The 21,232-nt window shown below is 41.5% G+C and overlaps 1 protein-coding gene and 1 long non-coding RNA gene across 3 annotated transcripts; one reads left to right on the top strand and one right to left on the bottom strand.

Annotated features, from left to right (window-relative positions):
* Positions 1-2,597: 2,597 nt before the first annotated feature.
* LOC113017367 (eotaxin-like) lies at positions 2,598-3,968 on the top strand. Its single transcript, XM_026160519.2, has 3 exons — positions 2,598-2,778; positions 2,857-2,968; positions 3,631-3,968. Exons 1-3 carry the CDS (start codon positions 2,709-2,711, stop codon positions 3,722-3,724), a joined length of 276 nt encoding a protein of 91 aa, XP_026016304.2. The 5' UTR covers positions 2,598-2,708; the 3' UTR covers positions 3,725-3,968.
* Positions 3,697-4,664, bottom strand: LOC145425359 (uncharacterized). Of its 2 annotated transcripts, none has more exons than XR_013906028.1 (2): positions 4,498-4,664; positions 3,697-4,286 (listed from the first exon to the last, which is right to left on the bottom strand). It is a non-coding gene; the product is annotated as an uncharacterized LOC145425359 (long non-coding RNA). The 2 variants fall into 2 exon arrangements; XR_013906029.1 differs by having other exon boundaries at positions 3,980-4,286; positions 4,399-4,646.
* Positions 4,665-21,232: the final 16,568 nt, after the last annotated feature.

The raw sequence follows: 21,232 nt of genomic DNA, 5'->3' as shown, positions 1-21,232 counted from the left end.
ATCATTACAGGAAAAATGACCAATAATCATCCCACAGATGTAATATTATATACAGCTACTGTTAGTACCATTGATGTTAATTTAGACTCTTTTTCTCCAATTGATCTTTCTTAGTTAACTTCAATAATTACTTCCTCCAAACCATCAACGTGTCTTTTAGACCCCATTCCTACAAAACTGCTCAAAGAAGTCCTGCCATTAATTAATGCTTCAGTCTTAAATATGATCAACCTATCTCTAATGATCGGCTATGTACCACAGGCCTTCAAGCTGGCTGTAGTTAAACCTTTACTCAAAAAGCATCTCTAGACCCAGCAGTCTTAACTAATTATAGGCCAATCTCCAACCTTCCTTTCATATCAAACATCCTTGAAAGAGTAGTTGTCAAACAGCTAACAGATCATCTGCAGAGGAATGGTTTATTTGAAGAGTTTCAGTCAGGTTTCAGAGCTCATCACAGCACAGAAACAGCTTTAGTGAAGGTTACAAATGATCTTCTTATGGCCTCTGACAGTGGACTCATCTCTGTGCTTGTCCTGCTAGACCTTAGTGCAGCGTCCGATACTGTTGACCATAATATCCTATTAGAGCGATTAGAACATGCTGTAGGTATTACAGGTACTGCACTGCAGTGGTTTGTATCATATCTATCTAATAGACTCCAATTTGTTCATGTAAATGGAGAGTCCTCTTCACACACTGAGGTTAATTATGGAGTTCCACAGGGTTCCGTGCTAGGACCAATTCTGTTTACATTATACATGCTTCCCTTAGGCAGCATCATTAGAAGACATAGCATACATTTTCACTGCTATGCAGATGACACCCAGCTCTATCTGTCCATGAAGCCAGATAACACACACCAATTAGTTAAACTGCAGGAATGTCTTAAAGACATAAAGACCTGGATGGCCGCTAACTTTCTGCTTCTTAATTCAGATAAAACTGAGGTTATTGTACTCGGCCCTGAAAAGCTTAGAAATATGGTATCTAACCAGATTCTTACTCTGGATGGCATTACCTTGGCCTCCAGTAACGCTGTGAGGAACCTTGGAGTCATTTTTGACCAGGACATGCCCTTCAAAGCACATATTAAACAAATATGTAAGACTGCTTTCTTCCATTTCCGCAACATCTCTAAAGTTAGAAATATCCTGTCTCAGAGTGACGCTGAAAAACTAGTTCATGTATTTATTACTTCCAGGCTGGACTACTGTAATTCATTATTATCAGGATGTCTGTAAAAACTCACTGAAAAGCCTTCAGCTAATCCAAAATGCTGCAGCAAGAGTCCTGACAGGGCCTAGAAAGAGAGAGCATATTTCTCCTGTTTTGGCTTCCCTTCATTGGCTTCCTGTTAAATCCAGAATTGAATTCAAACTCCTGCTCCTCACATACAAGGTCTTAAATAATCAGGCCCCATCTTATCTTAATGACCTTGTAGTACCATATCACCCTATTAGAGCACTTCGCTCTCGCTCTGCAGGCCTACTTGTTGTTCCTAGAGTATTTAAAAGTAGAATGGGAGGGAGAGCCTTCAGTTTTCAGGCCCCTCTTCTGTGGAACCAGCTTCCAGTTTGGATTCAGGAGACAGACACTATCTCTACTTTCAAGATTAGGCTTAAAACTTTCCTTTTTGCTAAAGCATATAGTTAGGGCTGGACCAGGTGACCCTGAATCCTCCCTTAGTTATGCTGCAATAGATGTAGGCTGCTGGGTGATTCCCATGATGCATTGAGTTTTTCCTTTCCAGTCACCTTTCTCGCTCACTATGTGTTAATAGACCTCTCTGCATTGAATCATATCTGTTATTAATCTCTGTCTCTCTTCCACAGCATGTCTTTATCCTGTCTTCCTTCTCTCACCCCAACCGGTCGCAGCAGATGGCCCCGCCCCTCCCTGAGCCTGGTTCTGCTGGAGGTTTCTTCCTGTTAAAAGGGAGTTTTTCCTTCCCACTGTCGCCAAAGTGCTTGCTCATAGGGGGTCATATGATTGTTGGGTTTTTCTCTGTATCTACTGTACAATATAAAGCAGCTTGAGGCGACTTTTGTTGTGATTTGGCGCTATATAAATAAAATTGAATTGAATCGTAAGTCTTGGGAATGCAATAATTTGAGAACAAGGCGCGGTGAATTTAGAAATTTATACCATTTGATTATCTACAAGGAGGACTAGCTCTGGTGGTCATCGATATTTTTTTTATTGTTATACTTTCTAAACAGTTTGATCTTAATCCTCTTTACTCAGATGGAAATAGTCCCAACAACTGCTGCTGAAAGTTGTACCAAGAAGAATTAAAGCAAAACTCATGGAGTCATATGGACTGCTCAACGATTGTTTTAGCGTTTTTTTTGTGGTCATAATATTTTGTGACATATTTTTTTTTTAACTTTTGGGCGAGGGGGGTGTAGAAGTTGGTTTTGTTAACAGTGTCATGCTTTGAGCTGCATCGCTGGGCTAAACCGCAGCTTCATTTCCTGTCAATGTAACCGAATGGAAAGTTCTGTCAGAGGCATTTTCAGCAATTTTTGAAACCACATCCACCCTCCCTCTTTCACACCAATGACACCCTATGTACCTTTAAAAAAAAGTATTGATCTTGATAAATGTAACAGCACACCACCTAATATTTAGAAGCCCTTGCTTGCGTCTGAAGAGCAGCTGTTGTCTTTATCGTCATCATCATCATCAACTCCTGAGGAATCATAATGAAAACCACTCAGTTCCTTTTGCTGTGCATCCTTGGAGCTGCTTTGTTGTCTGCAGTTAACTGCAACAGTAAGATTACTTTCAATGTCATCATTAAAAGAGAGGTTTTGGTTTTTGAGTAAGTGTAATGAAACGTCTTTTTCTCAGATGCAAATGGTCCCGACACCTGCTGTTTCAAGTTGTACCCGGGAAGAATTCAAGCAAACCTCATCAAGTCGTATCGACTGACTGATCACCGATGCCCAAAGTCTGCCATCATGTAAGTGAAGAAAACTGGGTTTATTTTATTTTCATAATGTTTAACACAAATACTGAAAATACTGTAATGAAAATTATGCAGTATGATCATTGTAACTGCAGAGTTTCTGGACAATTAAAAATTGTCATTTTACACATGATGCTCAGGACATAGTGTGAGTTTGATACTTTTTATTTGAACTTGTATTTGTTCTCCTACTATTGTCTTTTAATTTTATCCTGTAAATGTTCAAGAAAAATGCACAAACTTGTTTTCATAATTTGATCAATTTTACGTGGATGTTTGGCTACTTTGCTTGTAAATTGTTTGAAATACACATTTAAGTGTTTATATTATGACATTTTGTCTACTGGTCATTTAAAAAAAAAAAAAGTACATATTCGGGCATTCGAAACCACTGAACGGCTACCCTGAGGTACCTCTGAGCAAGGTAACGTCTCTTCACACTGCTCCCCGGGCGCCTGATTGGTGGCTGCCCACTGCTTCACTAGAGTGAATGGGTTAAATGCAGAGAGTAATTTCCCTACTGGGATAAATAAAGTATACATTATTATTATTATTATTATTATTATTATTATTGTTATTTTTACAACATATTTACTGAGAGAATTTTGAAGCTTATTTAAAATTCAGATTTCTGAATTTCCACCTCTTTGTTTCAGCTTCATTACCAAAAAGTCTCGTTTAGTGTGTGTGGATGCGTCTGCCTCCTGGACCCAACGCATCATGAAAAGACTGGACCAGAGCTCTTTCTGAACCAGCTGCCTGCTCATCCTTACACATTGCTCTGCTTTGTCAGATAATATCATATAAAACGCGTGCAAACTTGAGTTTTTATAATGACAGTTCTTTTACATGTGGTCCAAAGTTTATCTTTCAAGCGATTATAAGCCTGAAATAATCCACTGAACAGTCACGCCCTTTGATTGTGTAATGTCTCGTGGATGCTTTGTGCTATATATATTATGCTCCAAAATAAACACCTCACAAATACGACAAAGAGTCTGAAACTTTTTGTCTCTTCTTCGTTTCTTTGAAGCTTTAAGACTTGTCAAGTCTAATTTTCCTTTGATACAGTTTAAAATAAGGTTTTCTAAATAAATAACACATTTTATCAAATGTTCTGATGGAATATTTAGCAGTAATATATACAGTGATGAAGGATCGGGGCCTGTGGGGGTGGGGGATCCGGGGTAAGGGTAACATGTCCACACTCCTCTTCACACAGTCTGTGACTCACTCAAACCCACTCAACACTGGAATCCACTCATGTTCATCTAACAGGGTCCACCAGAAACAAGAAGGGGTCCAGGAAGATCTGTACAGAGAAAGGTTAGGAAAGGTTCGTTAGAAAAACATGAACAGATTCAAAAAGAGCACCGGGGCTACACTAACTGAGGTAAATGCAAAAATGCAGTGAAAAACGTCACCTCGCCGTTGGCTTACGTAGTGGCAGGAGCGTGCAAGGTGCTTTGAGTACCTGCAGTCTGACTAATCTTGTTCCAGAGTGCATCTATAGTAAAACTGACCTGTCTCATTCTTTCATTTAGAAGTTGAGTTTGTGCTTTCCATAGTGCAAACTAGTGATGGTCCGCTTGAAGCTGACGCTCCGGAGCGTGTGTCGAAAAAAACAACACACTGGTTCGGAAGCACTGTGTCGAGGCTTGCTTCGTTTGGCAAAAGTCACGTGACCAGTGACGTCCGAAGCTTCATTACGCACGTAACTGCTTCGGTACCTGATTCAAACAGATATAAGGAAGTGAATCATCCACGGGATTCGTGGAGTGTGTTGATGGTGACAGATAGCGACGAGGTGATCATTCCACTGACAGATATGGAGCCAGCGAGGAAGAGAGGACGTTCTGGCGTGTGGGAATATTTTGAGTTGATTTTGCTCAATTCATTTTATCTGCCGAAGTGAAAAACTTGAAATGTCCAAAATCATGTTTTCATAATGTAAATATCATTACAGCATATGACTTTAGGAACACTTCCATGTGAATTAAAGCTGATGAAGACTACAAAAATGTATTTGACACTATACGTACATGACATTGCTACACAGTTTAGAAAATCATTTTGTTTATTGTTTTTAGGTGATAGTCTGCAGGACCCAGGAATACCTGCATATCTACCAACTTGCAGTGTAGTTCCTGCACTCCACAGCCTCTTCTGTTCCATGCAAGTGGATTTTCTTCAGGGCAGGAGAAACTATTTCTAAGAAAAGAAACAGACTCAGCCAGCGCACAGTAACACTAATCCTCTTGTTAACTGTAAATAACAAAAGGGCTACCTTACATTGATCATGTTTTTACTTTGCAAGTTCTTGATTAGGGGTGGGTTTTGATTATCGCCTTTCTGATTACAATCCATGCTAAATTGAATAAAGTGATATTGATTCATTAAAATCCCGTGTCGATTTGTAAATTAACGTTATTATGCCTGAAACGCCAGCATCTCAGGTTAAACCTCACAACATGTCGTCAAACACCATACAGCTAAAACAGTAACTGGGAGCAGGTTTACGGATTCTGCATACAAACGTGAACACAGAGCGCGGACCCGACGCCTCAGAGTCAGATTTTGATGTGTCGGCGGGTCCGCGCTGTGTTTGCCTCTTTTTTTCCCGCTGGCTTCTGCAGCTGCAGGTTTCATAACTCTCTGTTTACATCTCTAATTAAGTCTCACATGTGTCAGCTTTCTTTTAATAGATACGAAATTATGGATATATACTGTTAAATGATCAGACTTGTAATATTTCTGACTGAGGCAAAACTTTCCAGATTCCAATCAAATTGAATCGGATCCTGTATCGAATCAAAATGATTCTACAAATCAGTGACGATGCAGCCGTACTCAGCTTCCTAAGCATTTTCCCTTTCCAGTTCACAATCAATCCCACCCCTAGGTCAAAAATATGTATAGGACAATTGGCCTAATCTAATATTTTGTATGAACCTGTCCAGCTGTCCAGTGATTAAACGACAAGTAGATGGAGGCAGGACTTCACAGCAGGGGCATACTCCATAATGTGCTGTGCATTCTCATATGTATATTATATATATTGCTCACTTATTGTATTTACCAACATCAAGGAGTTATGAGCAAAGAAAGGCCACCATAGTGCATGTTTAAATAGGGAAAGTTTATTGATCAAAATGTATTACGCAAATACGCATTACATTTTTTTCAGCCCCCCAATCGAGAAAACAAAACCAATTACATGTTCAAAGCAACGGAACGGTGGCCCAATATCAGAGAGAACTCCACTCTTGAGTGAGCAGTGATAATTGAGCAGTCCGTTTTATTTTGCAGATTCAAGCTGCTCTTCAAAATTTTCACCACCAGATGTCACCGGAGAGGACTGTGTTGAAAAGCTTCGAGTAATGAACCGTTTTTCAATACAAGCGTCAGTGCTTCGGAAAGCTTCATTTGGCCATCACTAGTCTATAGATACCCAAAATGCAGGACTCAGACTCAGGGGATGAACTCAAAATCACAGCTTTAATTGCTAGTCACAGAAAACGAGCATACAAAATTAAACTGGGAAAATATAAACTCACACCTTGCAGAGAGGCACACGAAGAAACACACAGCTTAAGGGACGACGCAGCACTGCCTCAGAGAAACACAGGGTTTAAATACAATGGGAAGTAACGAGGGGAATGAGACACAGAAGGAGAGCACAGCTGGGAGAAATCAGAACTGACGAGACAAGGGAGCAAAGTAGGATACACTCACATGAGACACAGACCTTCAAAGTAAAACAGGAATTAGCACAGATGCAAACTAGACTAGGGGAGACAGAGCAACTAAGAAACACAGAGGGCAGCTACCAAATACTCAGAACTAAACAGAATACAAGAAAACCAAACTAAGACACTACACTAAAGAATACGCTGGGACAACAAAGAGAACTAAGAACATAATACAAAAAACTCAGAGGCACAAGAAACTCAAAACACTGGGTCACTGACCCAGGACCGTGACAACCTGTTTATTTTTTGTTTTTTTTAAAAAAATCATGCCCTTGCTTTGTCACACTGAATCATGTTGAAAAGATATATTTTCATGGCTCCCCCCATTACCATTTCCTTGTACTTCTTTCTACCAGTCTATTTTATTTTGTGACATTAACATCTTAAATGTACCCCACTAGTTTAATTATTAATAGCTGTGTTAGTATTTATAATGCTTTTTTTTTTTTATCATGTGCAGATCTACCAAGGGTCAGTGGCACAGTTCACCTTTTGTGGTAAGTTATAACACTTCATATGTGGTCACATAAGTAAGTTGTTTCATTCAATTCAATTCAATTCAATTCAACTTTTTCAATTCAATTCAATTCAACTTTATTTATATAGCGCCAAATCACAACATAAGTCGCCTCAAGGCGCTTCATAGATACAGAGAAAAACCCAACAATCACATGACCCCCTATGAGCAAGCACTTTGGCAACAGTGGGAAGGAAAAACTCCCTTTTAACAGGAAGAAACCTCCGGCAGAACCAGGCTCAGGGAGGGGCGGCCATCTGCTGCGACCGGTTGGGGTGAGAGAAGGAAGACAGGATAAAAGACATGCTGTGGAAGAGAGACAGAGGTTAACAACAGATATGATTCAATGCAGAGAGGTCTGTTAATATATAGTGAGCGAGAAAGGTGACTGGAAAGCAAAAACTCAATGCATCATGGGAATCCCCCGGCAGCCTACGTCTATTGCAGCATAACTAAGGGAGGATTCAGGGTCACCTGGTCCAGCCCTAACTATATGCTTTAGCAAAAAGGAAAGTTTGAAGCCTAATCTTGAAAGTAGAGATAGTGTCCGTCTCCTGAATCCAAACTGGAAGCTGGTTCCACAGAAGAGGGGCCTGAAAACTAAAGGCTCTCCCTCCCATTCTACTTTTAAATACTCTAGGAACAACAAGTAGGCCTGCAGAGCGAGAGCGAAGTGCTCTAATAGGGTGATATGGTACTACAAGGTCATTAAGATAAGATGGGGCCTGATTATTTAAGACCTTGTATGTGAGGAGCAGGAGTTTGAATTCAATTCTGGATTTAACAGGAAGCCAATGAAGGGAAGCCAAAACAGGAGAAATATGCTCTCTCTTTCTAGTCCCTGTCAGTACTCTTGCTGCAGCATTTTGGATTAGCTGAAGGCTTTTCAGTGAGTTTTTTGGACATCCTGATAATAATGAATTACAGTAGTCCAGCCTGGAAGTAATAAATGCGTGAACTAGTTTTTCAGCGTCACTCTGAGACAGGATATTTCTAATTTTAGAGATATTGCGCAAATGGAAGAACGCAGTCTTACATATTTGTTTAATACGTGCGTTGAAGGACATGTCCTGGTCAAAAATGACTCCAAGGTTCCTCACCGCGTTACTGGAGGCCAAGGTAATGCCATCCAGAGTAAGAATCTGGTTAGATACCATATTTCTAAGCTTTTCAGGGCCGAGTACAATAACCTCAGTTTTATCTGAATTAAGAAGCAGAAAGTTAGCGGCCATCCAGGTCTTTATGTCTTTAAGACATTCCTGCAGTTTAACTAATTGGTGTGTGTTATCTGGCTTCATGGACAGATAGAGCTGGGTGTCATCTGCATAGCAGTGAAAATGTATGCTATGTCTTCTAATGATACTGCCTAAGGGAAGCATGTATAATGTAAACAGAATTGGTCCTAGCACTGAACCCTGTGGAACTCCATAATTAACCTCAGTGTGTGAAGAGGACTCTCCATTTACATGAACAAACTGGAGTCTATTAGATAGATATGATACAAACCACTGCAGTGCAGTACCTGTAATACCTACAGCATGTTCTAATCGCTCTAATAGGATATTATGGTCGACAGTATCGAATGCTGCACTAAGGTCTAGCAGGACAAGCACAGAGATGAGTCCACTGTCAGAGGCCATAAGAAGATCATTTGTAACTTTCACTAAAGCTGTTTCTGTGCCGTGATGAGCTCTGAAACCTGACTGAAACTCTTCAAATAAACCATTCCTCTGCAGATGATCTGTTAGCTGTTTGACTAACAGATCAAACAGCTAACAAAAATCCTCTTTCAAGGATTTTTGATATGAAAGGAAGGTTGGAGATTGGCCTATAATTAGTTTCATCAGTTGTTCAGTTCTTATAAAATGTTGTATAATTGTACCAAATCACTGAGGATACATCCAATGTGTAAATCACAATCAACAATTTTACTGTGATATTTGCTCGTGTTTAGAGAATCTCCATTATCTTTGTTACTGAGTTTCCATTTTTGTAGGGCCAAATTTGTATTAAAAATTAATATTTTCATATGATGTGAAATGACTCAATCATTTCTAATTTTTAGAAGAAACCATTCATTAAGTCCCTTAAGGTGAAGATTTCATATATTGATAATGATAAAATTAACACAAATTAAAGGTTTCACTGATAAACACATAATTTTTCCTTGCTTTGAACCCCATGTTCTATATAGATTACAGCTCTGATCTGGAGAACACTATTTTAAAATACTGTGTAGGGTTTTTGTCAAATGATTAAGAAACAGACTCTCTGTCACAAGAGACAGAAAGGTTGTATCTTAAAAGAAAAGTCTCCAAAATTTGGTAGAGTCTGATGTCATGCAGTTTCATAAACATGTATTCTCCCCAAAGAATGACACCTGAAAACTTTGCCTTAAATGAACTTTTCTTTTCCCTTTTTAGGAGGCGCCTGATATCAACGTGAAACGCACTGCAGTACTTCGTGCCCTTCCTGTATGTCTGTGTCAATTTTGGGCTCCTGAGAGGGGTTATCATCCACTTCCTGCTCCACAAAGGCTTTGTGTGGATACTGACGCTTCACTGTACCATCCTGTCTGGCAACCTCTGCTTCTTTTCGTATTTGTTTTGCAGAAGAGATCCGCATGTTCCCTTCAATAAAACCAAGATGACGTGCAATGAATTTATCTATCCTTATAGGGAGATTTTCATGCTTGAACAGACCATGTTTAATGTTCTTGAACTCTGCTTCAACATTAGCTAAAGTTGCAGTGAGTTTTTTGCTCTGAAATAGGGGAACCATTTCTCCAGTCCAGAGTGGTAGGTATCCTCCCAATCTAATTAGGTGTGGGACGAGCTCAGGTAGATGGTGCATATTGTCTCGATCACCATGATCTTCAGCATGGCACCTGCTCCCCTCACAAATATCTGCCACCCACTGCCTTAAGTCGGTGTTTATTTCTGTGCATGGATCCAATCTAATGTCTTCTTCTTCCTTGTCATCAGAAACAGACATAGTCTCATCTGAAATTTTTCTTTTCAGATTTGATTTGGACACTTCTGACATAATGAGGTTTCCAAAACTGTCACAGCCTTCTGTCTCACTTAATGCCACAATAGCAATGCTGCGTATTAGGACCTCTGCTTCTTCCAAGGATTGGGACTTGACAAGTTGTGCCATTGATCGCACATAGAAATCCCTCACCCGATGAGGCTTTTTTCCTCAAACAGTCCCACTGGCAAATCATTTTGATTAAGTGTGCCACATCCACTCTAATGAAACATTCAATTCAATTCAATTTTATTTATATAGCGCCAAATCACAACATAAGTCGCCTCAAGGCGCTTCATAGATACAGAGAAAAACCCAACAATCATATGACCCCCTATGAGCAAGCATTTTGGCGACAGTGGGAAGGAAAAACTCCCTTTTAACAGGAAGAAACCTCCAGCAGAACCAGGCTCAGGGAGGGGCGGCCATCTGCTGCGACCGGTTGGGGTGAGAGAAGGAAGACAGGATAAAAGACATGCTGTGGAAGAGAGCCAGAGGTTAATAACAGATATAATTCAATGCAGAGAGGTCTGTTAACACATAGTGAGTGAGAAAGGTGACTGGAAAGGAAAAACTCAATGCATCATGGGAATCCCCCGGCAGCCTACATCTATTGAAGCATAACGAAGAGAGGATTCAGGGTCACCTGGTCCAGCCCTAACTATATGCTTTAGCAAAAAGGAAAGTTTGAAGCCTAATCTTGAAAGTAGAGATAGTGTCCGTCTCCTGAATCCAAACTGGAAGCTGGTTCCACAGAAGAGGGGCCTGAAAACTGAAGGCTTTTATTCGATTCCATTACTGTGGGGGGGCTGGTTGACCTTTTGACCTTTACATTTTCATTAATATCTTTAAAACAGAGGCAGCACAAACCAGCACAAACGTAGCACAAATGTTTGACATCAATTTTGTTCGATTCCCTTAATGTGGGGGGGGCTGGTTGACCTTTTGACCTTTACATTTTCATTAATATCTTTAAAACAGAGGCAGCACAAACAACAATTTTAGCAGCACAAACCAGCACAAATGTTTGACATCAATTTTGTTCGATCCCATTAATGTGGGGGGGGCTGGTTGACCTTTTGACCTTTACATTTTCATTAATATCTTTAAAACAGAGGCAGCACAAACAACAATTTTAGCAGCACAAACCAGCACAAATGTTTGACATCAATTTTGTTCGATCCCATTAATGTGGGGGGGGCTGGTTGACCTTTTGACCTTTACATTTTCATTAATATCTTTAAAACAGAGGCAGCACAAACCAGCACAAACGTAACACAGTTGATTGACACCAGTTTTGTTTGATTCCATTAATGTGGGGGGGGCTGGTTGACCTTTTGACCTTTACATTTTCATTAATATCTTTAAAACAGAGGCAGCACAAACCAGCACAAACGTAGCACAGTTGATTGACACCAGTTTTGTTTGATTCCATTAATGTGGGGGGGCTGGTTGACCTTTTGACCTTTACATTTTCATTAATATCTTTAAAACAGAGGCAGCACAAACCAGCACAAACGTAACACAGTTGATTGACACCAGTTTTGTTTGATTCCATTAATGTGGGGGGGCTGGTTGACCTTTTGACCTTTACATTTTCATTAATATCTTTAAAACAGAGGCAGCACAAACCAGCACAAACGTAACACAGTTGATTGACACCAGTTTTGTTTGATTCCATTAATGTGGGGGGGCTGGTTGACCTTTTGACCTTTACATTTTCATTAATATCTTTAAAACAGAGGCAGCACAAACCAGCACAAACGTAACACAGTTGATTGACACCAGTTTTGTTTGATTCCATTAATGTGGGGGGGCTGGTTGACCTTTTGACCTTTACATTTTCATTAATATCTTTAAAACAGAGGCAGCACAAACCAGCACAAACGTAACACAGTTGATTGACACCAGTTTTGTTTGATTCCATTAATGTGGGGGGGGGCTGGTTGACCTCTGATGACCTCTACAAATTTTCTTGAATATCTTTAAAATGATAGTGGCACAAACAACAATTTTAGCAGCACAAACCAGCACAAACGTTTGACATCAATTTTGTTCGATTCCCTTAATGTGGGGGGGCTGGTTGACATTTTGACCTTTACATTTTCATTAATGAAGGAAATTGCCGTCCCGGGTTTCCTCCGTGGCGTGAGCGATAAGCAGAGTTTTCTCCTTTCCTTATAAGACTCCTAATTATTCAAAGTAACACTCAGGTATGCCGTTCAGCTGGGTTAGTTACGATATCGGGAGCAGTTAGGAGAACAAAGTGATACAGAAACTGTTCAGATTGCTTTCCCAGAATCAACTCAAAGGTTTATTTGATACACAGCAGTTTATATAGAGAAAAAAAGGTTCGTGTGTCAGCTTTCCCAGTTCAAACCGGTACAGACTAAATAAGGAAACGTCTTCCTGCCTTCTGAGCAAAGTATCCCTTGTGTAGTTTATCAGTTCAGCTATAATTTATGATCATCCCAGCAAAATACACTCCTAGACATAAAATACAGAGTTCTTTCATTAGTGAATTCTGAAACAAACCACCTAGCCTTTAACGAGCCTTTTCCAGGAGATAAAGAAAAAGGGAGGATGGGAGTAAGGAAGTGGTCTCATCTCTGTGGTGTTTTTGACCTTCGGGTACCAGCTTGTGAGTCCTACACATTAATTCTTGGGTCACAGAGAAAGAGAAAAACAACTAGTAGATGGGCCTTATTGAGTAACAGTTTTCCTGTAAATGCTAACCGTGGTATCAAAATATCATAACAATTAATATCTTTAAAACAGAGGCAGCACAAACAACAATTTTAGCAGCACAAACCAGCACAAACGTTTGACATCAATTTTGTTCGATCCCATTAATGTGGGGGGGGCTGGTTGACCTTTTGACCTTTACATTTTCATTAATATCTTTAAAACAGAGGCAGCACAAACCAGCACAAACGTAGCACAGTTGATTGACACCAGTTTTGTTTGATTCCATTAATGTGGGGGGGCTGGTTGACCTTTTGACCTTTACATTTTCATTAATATCTTTAAAACAGAGGCAGCACAAACCAGCACAAACGTAGCACAGTTGATTGACACCAGTTTTGTTTGATTCCATTAATGTGGGGGGGCTGGTTGACCTCTGATGACCTCCAGAAATTTGTATGGATTTCTTTAAAATGATAGCAGCACAAATGTAAATTTTTGCAGCACAAACCAGCACAAACGTTTGATACCACTTTTGTTGGATTTGAAGAAGGTGGGGGGGCCAACTTCACTCACATGCTTAATGGCTCAAAACACCTTATCCAATTATAAACTGATACGCACCTACTGGCATGCCCCTTTTAATTTCTTCATAAATGTTATTTAATGTTATTATTACGGCAGCACGGTGGTTAGCACTGTTGCCGCACAGCAAGAAGGTCCTGAGTTCAATTCCACCATCACGCCAGGGTCTTTCTGTGTGGAGTTTGCAGGTTCTCTCGCCATGTTTGCGTGGGTTCTCTCCGGGCTCTCTCCAAAGACATGCAGCTTGTGGTGAGAGGTTAATTGGTTAATCCGAATTGCCCATAGGTGTGAATGTGAGTGCGAATGGTTGTCTGTCCCTGTGTGTTGGCCCTGTGACAGACTGGCAACCTGTCCAGGATGTACCCTGCCTCTTGCCCTATGACAGCTGGGATAGATTCCAGCACCCCCTGCGACCCTTAAAAGGATAAGCAAATGGATGGATGGAATTTTATTAATATCTTTAAAAATAATAGCACCACAAACAAAATTTTTTGCAGCACAAACCTGTGACATCAACTTTTGTTTGATTTGGGTGATGTGGGGGGGCTGGTTGACCTTTTGACGTTTGCATTTTCATTAATATCTTTAAAACAGAGGCAGCACAAACGACAATTTTAGCAGCACAAACCAGCACAAACACAGCACAGTTGATTGACACCAGTTTTGTTTGATTCCATTAATGTGGGGGGGCTGGTTGACCTCTGATGACCTCTAAAAATTTTCTTGAATATCTTTAAAATGATAGCAGCACAAACGACAACTTTTGCAGAACAAACCAGCACAAACGTAGCACAGTTGATTGACACCCATTTTGTTTGATTTAATTAATGTGAGGGGGCTGGTTGACCTCTGATGACCTCTAGAAATTTTGATTAATATCTTTAAAATGATAGCAGCACAAACGACAATTTTTGCAGCACAAACCAGCACAAACGTTTGATACCACTTTTGTTGGATTTGAAGAAGGTGGGGGGGCAACTTCACTCACATGTCATGTCTACTGAATTCTCATTTTTCATGCCTGTGGAGTTTATTATATGGACGTGGTGACAGTGTAAAGACAGCCTGCTCTTCTGATTTAACTTTTCAAGCATTCACACTAATGAGTGTTTAAACCTCCCATGGTTCTATATCTGGGGATGTGGCTTTGGTTTGCACTGATGAAAGCTTATAGTTGAAATGTGTTTGACGGTAAATGGTCAATAAAGAAGACAGCATTTTGTTTTGTTTTTACACAATGATTTTGTCATGTGCTGTGTGCAGGCAGGAACTGTGGACCCAATGTGCAGACACTTGGAGGTAAAAGTGTGAACTTAAAACAGCTTTAACACTAAACACAAATATAACAAAAGCAAGAATACCAAAAGAAACTTACACAGGCAGCCAAACAGAACACACAGCATAGGATGAGGGAGATCGCGACAAAGACCAAAGAAAACTCAGGGCTTACATACCCAGAGAGAGCCATCAGGGAATGGGAGACAACAGAGAAACACAGCTGGGACAAATAAGGGTAGCGAGACAAGGGAAGCAAATCCAGATACATTAACATGAGACATGGACTTTCAAAGTAAAACAGGAAACATAACACAGACAACGCGGACTTGACGAGGGGATACAGCAGACAGGGGGAGACAGAACAACTATGTAACACAGAGACAGAAACCAGAAGACAGAACTCTAAGAAACCAAAAGACTAGAAATGATAAATAATGGCAAAATCAAAGTTCAATAATAATGTAAAACTCAAAATTTTGGGTCAACGAACCCAGGCACCCTAACAGATTTATTTTTACAGTTAATTTTTTTCTATTTAATTATTTAGTTACAGTCCACCATACCTCTGATCCCCTGTCAATCCATCCACCCCCTTTTTAATGGTGTATCTGATTCAGGGTCATGAAGGGCTGGAGCAGCTGTCACAGACTGAGCAAGGTACACCCTGTACAGGTCACCAGTCTATGGCAGTGTCCCACTGCGTGTAGCACAGATTTCACTCTCTGGCTTTATTTATAGCATAATAAGACATTTTACTTTTAAAAATCAAGGACACCAACAAGGCAGATAGGGCACATCCACTGGGGCCACAAATGTCCCAGGTTTAGTCCGTAATTCAATTCAATTCAATTTTATTTATATAGCGCCAAATCCCAACAAAAGTCGCCTCAAGGGGCTTCATAGATACAGAGAAAAACCCAACAATCATATGACCCCCTATGAGCAAGCACTTTGGTGACAGTGGGAAGGAAAAACTCCCTTTTAACAGGAAGAAACCTCCAGCAGAATCAGGCTCAGGGAGGGGCGGGGCCATCTGCTGCGACCGGTTGGGGTGAGAGAAGGAAGACAGGATAAAAGACATGCTGTGGAAGAGAGCCAGAGGTTAATAACAGATATGATTCAATGCAGAGAGGTCTATTAACACAGCGGTCCCTAAGCGCCACGGACCGGTTCATGCCCGACAATATTTTTACGGACTGGCCTAGTACCGGTACCGTAAAAAAGAAGATTTATTCATAACACACGTGAAAAGACCCAGGAAAACCGAGTTAACGATAAAAACGATAACAAAATAACGCTAAAAAAACTATAAAAATCCTGAAAACCATACATTTCACACCTGAGCCTCAACTCTCAACTCTCGTGGCCCGGTACCAAACGACTCATGGACCGGTACCGAGGCCCGGGGGTTGGGGACCGCTGTATTAATACATAGTGAGTGAGAAAGGTGACTGGAAAGGAAAAACTCAATGCATCGTGGGAATCCCCGGCAGCCTACGTCTATCGCAGCATAACTACGGGAGGATTCAGGATCAGTGCTCTAAGTGCTCTAATGGGGTGATATGGTACTACAAGGTCATTAAGATAAGATGGGGCCTGATTATTCAAGACCTTGTATGTGAGGAGCAGGATTTTGAATTCAATTCTGGGTTTGAAGGGAAGCCAAAACAGGAGAAATATGCTCTCTCTTTCTAGTCCCTGTCAGGACTCTGGCTGCAGCATTTTGGATTAGCTGAAGGCTTTTCAGCGAGTTTTTTGGACATCCTGATAATAATGAATTACAGTAGTCCAGCCTGGAAGTAATAAATGCGTGAACTAGTTTTTCAGCGTCACTCTGAGACAGGATATTTCTAACTTTAGAGATGTTGCGCAAATGGAAGAACGCAGTCTTACATATTTGTTTAATACGTGCGTTGAAGGACATATCCTGGTCAAAAATGACTCCAAGGTTCCTCACAGCGTTACTGGAGGCCAAGGTAATGCCATCCAGAGTAAGAATCTGGTTAGATACCATATTTCTAGGCTTTTCAGGGCCGAGTACAATAACCTCAGTTTTATCTGAATTAAGAAGCAGAAAGTTAGCGGCCATCCAGGTCTTTATGTCTTTAAGACATTCCTGCAGTTTAACTAATTGGTGTGCGTTATCTGGCTTCATGGAGCTGGGTGTCATCTGCATGGCAGTGAAATTGTATGCTATATCTTTTAATGATGCTGCCTAGGGGGTGCATGTATAGTGTAAACAGAATTGGTCCTAGCACTGAACCTGTGGAACTCCATAATTAACCTCAGTGTGTGAAGAGGACTCTCCATTTACATGAACAAATTGGAGTCTATTAGATAGATATGATACAAACCACTGCAGTGCAGTACCTGTAATACCTACAGCATGTTCTAATCGCTCTAATAGGATATTATGGTCGACAGTATCGAATGCTGCACTAAGGTCTAGCAGGACAAGCACAGAGATGAGTCCACTGTCAGAGGCCATAAGAAGATCATTTGTAACCTTCACTAAAGCTTTTTCTGTGCTGTGATGAGCTCTGAAACCTGACTGAAACTCTTCAAATAAGCCATTCCTCTGCAGATGATCTGTTAGCTGTTTGACAACTACTCTTTCAAGGATGTTTGATATGAAAGGAAGGTTGGAGATTGGCCTATAATTAGCTAAGACTGCTGGGTCTAGAGATGCTTTTTGAGTAAAGGTTTAACTACAGCCAGCTTGATGGCCTGTGGTACATAGCCGATTATTAGAGATAGGTTGATCATATTTAAGATTGAAGAATTAATTAATGGCAGGACTTCTTTGAGCAGTTTCGTAGGAATGGGGTCTGAAGGAAACGGCTTCCAGGGCCTAATCCGTGGATCAAGTCAAGTCAAGTCAAGTTTATTTATAAAGCACATTTAAAAACAACCGAGGCTGACCAAAGTGCTGTACAATAAAATACAAATATAAAATACAATAAAACACAAGTACATAAAACACCTCACTGATAAAACAATAAATTAAAACAATAAGTTAAACCTTGCTAAAAGCCAATGAGAAGAGGTGAGTTTTAAGAGCAATTTTAAAAGTTCCAAGGCTTGTGGAGAATCTGATGTGAGGAGGTAAACTGTTCCACAGTCTGGGTGCAGCCACAGCAAAAGCCCTCTCTCCCCTAGTCTTTAGTCTGTACCTGGGAACATCTAAAAGCATCAGGTCTGCTGACCTCAAAGATCTCCTGGGGCGGTAAATGCTAAGAAGCTCTGCCAGGTAAGGAGGTGCAGTACCGTTCAGAACCTTAAAAACCAACAGTAAAATTTTAAAATCAATCCTAAAAGCAACTGTGAGCCAGTGGAGAGAGCAGAGGACCGGAGTGATGTGGTCTCTCTTTTTGGAGCCGGTCAGCATGCGAGCAGCAGCGTTCTGCACTAGTTGAAGGCGATGCAGGCAGGAACGATCTAAACCAGCATAAAGGGAGTTACAGTAGTCCAGCCGTGAAGTAATAAAAGCATGGACCACCCTTTCTAGATCGTTCCTGGACAGGTAGGACTTGACTTTAGCTAAAATCCGTAGATGATAAAAAGATCCCTTGACTACGGAGCTGATTTGTTTATCAAATTTAAAAGCACTGTCAAAAGTAACACCGAGGCTCTTAATGGAGGAAGTACATTCGGAAGTTAGGGGTCCCATAAAATCAAAGGAAAGGTTGGGGTCTTTAGGAAGCCCAAACACAATGACTTCAGTTTTACTTTCATTTAGATGTAGAAAGTTAAGAGCCATCCAAGTCTTAATGTCAGACAAACAGGAGAATAACGGCTGCAGAGAGTCCTTACAGTCTAACCTCAGAGGGAGGTAGATCTGAATGTCATCAGCAAAGGTGTGGAAGGACACATTATGTTTGCGCAGCACATCGCCCAGAGGGAGCAAATACAGAATAAACAGCAGGGGGCCTAGAATGGACCCCTGAGGTACACCACAAGTTAAAGGAGCTCTGGGAGATGACAGGTCACCGAGGTGAACAGAAAAACTCCTGTTATCCAGATAGGACTGGAAAAACTTTAAAACAGTACCTTTCTATTCTATTCTATTCTATTCAGACCGACACAGTGTTCTAGGCGGGATAACAGTATGTTGTGATCAACAGTGTCGAAGGCTGCTGTCAGGTCTAAGGTTACTAGGACTGCAGCACAACCAGAGTCTACAGTTAAAAGCAAATCATTAAAAACTCTCAGTAAGGCGGTTTCAGTGCTGTGACGAGCTCTAAAACCAGACTGAAACTTCTCATAGAGACTGTTGTTGTCTAAAAACGACTGGAGCTGCCTGAGGACAACTCGTTCCAGTACTTTGGACAGAAAGGGCAGATTGGAAATGGGCCTATAATTGGAGAGTATAGATGGATCCAGATTAGGCTTTTTGAGAAGAGGTTGAACAACTGCATGCTTAAAAAGTGTTGGGAAACAACCAGAGCTGAGACAGGCATTGATCAGGACCAGAAGGACAGGTCCAACTGAGTCCAGGACCTGCTTCAGAAGACGAGAGGGAATAGCGTCAGTGGAACAGTTGGTAGACTTGACCTTGCAGACCGTTTCATGCAGCTGGGAAAGAGAGATTAGCTCAAACTGGTTAAAGGCAGAGTGGCACGAGGGAGAAACACGGGGGTTGAAAAGTGGAGGTGGAATGACAGACTGCAGGGAGGAAATCTTATTAACAAAGAAATATAAAAAGTCATTGCAGAGGGTGGCAGAAGGTGTGAGGCAGGTGGACGTATGAGGATTAACAATGGAGTTTAAAACACGAAACAGAGTCTGAGGTTTATGGACATTACTGCTGACCAGGTTAGATATGTAGGAGGACTTAGCCTCTTTAGCAGCTTTCTGATAAGTTAAAAGAGAGTCTCTCAGGATATTGAAGGAGATTTGCAGCTTGTCCTTTTTCCACTTTCTCTCAGCACACCTGCAGGAGCGCCTGAGAGCACGAACAGAGTCTGTAATCCAGGGTTCAGCGTGAGCTTTGGGACGGAGTGATTTTAGGGGAGCGATGGAGTCCAGAATAGAAGTGCATGTTGAGTTAAAAAGAGCAGTTAAATCTTCTGCACACAGGGAGTCAATCCAGTCCACCGTGGAGAGCTCAGAGTTGTTGAAAGCAGCAGAGAACTGGGATGGTACATGGGTATTGATGATCCGGTGGCGGCGTGAAGGAGCTTTAACTGCAGCAACAGAACAATCTGCAGTGGCAGAAAACAGAACAGGAAGGTGATCAGAGATACACGCACTCTCACAGATTTCAGAGACGTGGATACTCAGGCTGTGAGACATGACGAGGTCCAGTGTGTGACCTTTCTCATGTGTGGAGCCAGACACACACTGAGTCAGGTTAAAAGAGTCCAGCAGTGATACAAAGTCTCTAACCAGAGGTTTAGATGGACAACACACATGGATGTTCAGATCGCCAACAATAAGAAAATGATCAAAATCTACTGAAAGTCCTGATAAGAATTCCCCAAACTCACTGATAAAGTCCTTGTTGAATTTGGGAGGACGGTACACTACTGCACACAGTAATGGAGTAGATGAGTTCAATTAAAAAAGCTGCAGTTCAAAGCTGGAAAAGGAGAAAGATGAAATCTGATGACAGTCATAAACTGATTTAAAAACACAGGCAAGGCCTCCACCTTTACCAGAAGACCTGGGAGAGTTGAAAAAACAACAGCCTGGAGGAAGAAGCTCAGAGAAAGCCACAGTCTCACCGGCATGTAGCCAGGTCTCAGTCAGGAACATAAAATCCAGTTCAGGAGAAGAGAAAAAATCCTTGAGTAGAAACGTCTTATTGGAGAGAGATCGAGTGTTGATCAAAGCCATAGATAAGGTGAGATCAGTAGCTGTCATCGGGGTTGATGTGCGGCTGAGTGGGCGGAGGTTTGAAATAACGATACCAAGTCTGCGGATCCGTGGCTGGAGAGGAGCCGATGACCCAACACCCGGAACAGAAGCAACCAGCGACGTACTTTGAGAGTCACGCAGGAGAGGAGCAGGCATCAGGCTCGGGCCGGAGGTGGAAGAGAGTCGCTCACCTGAGGAGGACGCCACCGCTGGCATGGTGAGGAGTGAACCAGACGACTGAAGGAAGCGCGGGCCGAGAAGCGGGCCCACCGGTGAAAGAGGAGCAGCACCAGGCGGAGTTGGAGAGACAGTGCGCACCCAGGGTCCTCTGGGTTGGAGTGAGCCTCTCACAGTGGCAGAGTAGCAGAAACCCATTTGTACAAGGAGAGGATCAGCCAGGCAAGAAAGTGACAGGAATGCCTTTGTACGAGCCAGGAGACCACTTCGCTTCCCTCGTCTTCTCCAGCGTTTTCTCCGGTGTAGCTTGGGAGGGAGGAACCAGGTGCGACGTAGGTAAGGCGGAATGCCATCGAGCGGTGGAGGCGCACTGCT

This window comes from Astatotilapia calliptera, chromosome 3 (assembly GCF_964374335.1).
Source record: "Astatotilapia calliptera chromosome 3, fAstCal68.1, whole genome shotgun sequence".
In the NCBI taxonomy this organism is placed as follows: Eukaryota; Metazoa; Chordata; class Actinopteri; order Cichliformes; family Cichlidae; genus Astatotilapia; species Astatotilapia calliptera.
Note: the sequence above shows the minus strand (reverse complement) of the source record. Positions and strands in the feature narration are given on the sequence as shown.

Coding starts and splice junctions, on each gene's coding strand:
- LOC113017367 (XM_026160519.2), top strand. CDS start 2,709: ATGAAAACCACTCAGTTCCTTTTGCTGTGCATCCTTGGAGCTGCTTTG. Junction 2,779..2,856: donor GTCTGCAGTTAACTGCAACA/GTAAGATTACTT, acceptor TCTTTTTCTCAG/ATGCAAATGGTCCCGACACC. Junction 2,969..3,630: donor TGCCCAAAGTCTGCCATCAT/GTAAGTGAAGAA, acceptor TCTTTGTTTCAG/CTTCATTACCAAAAAGTCTC.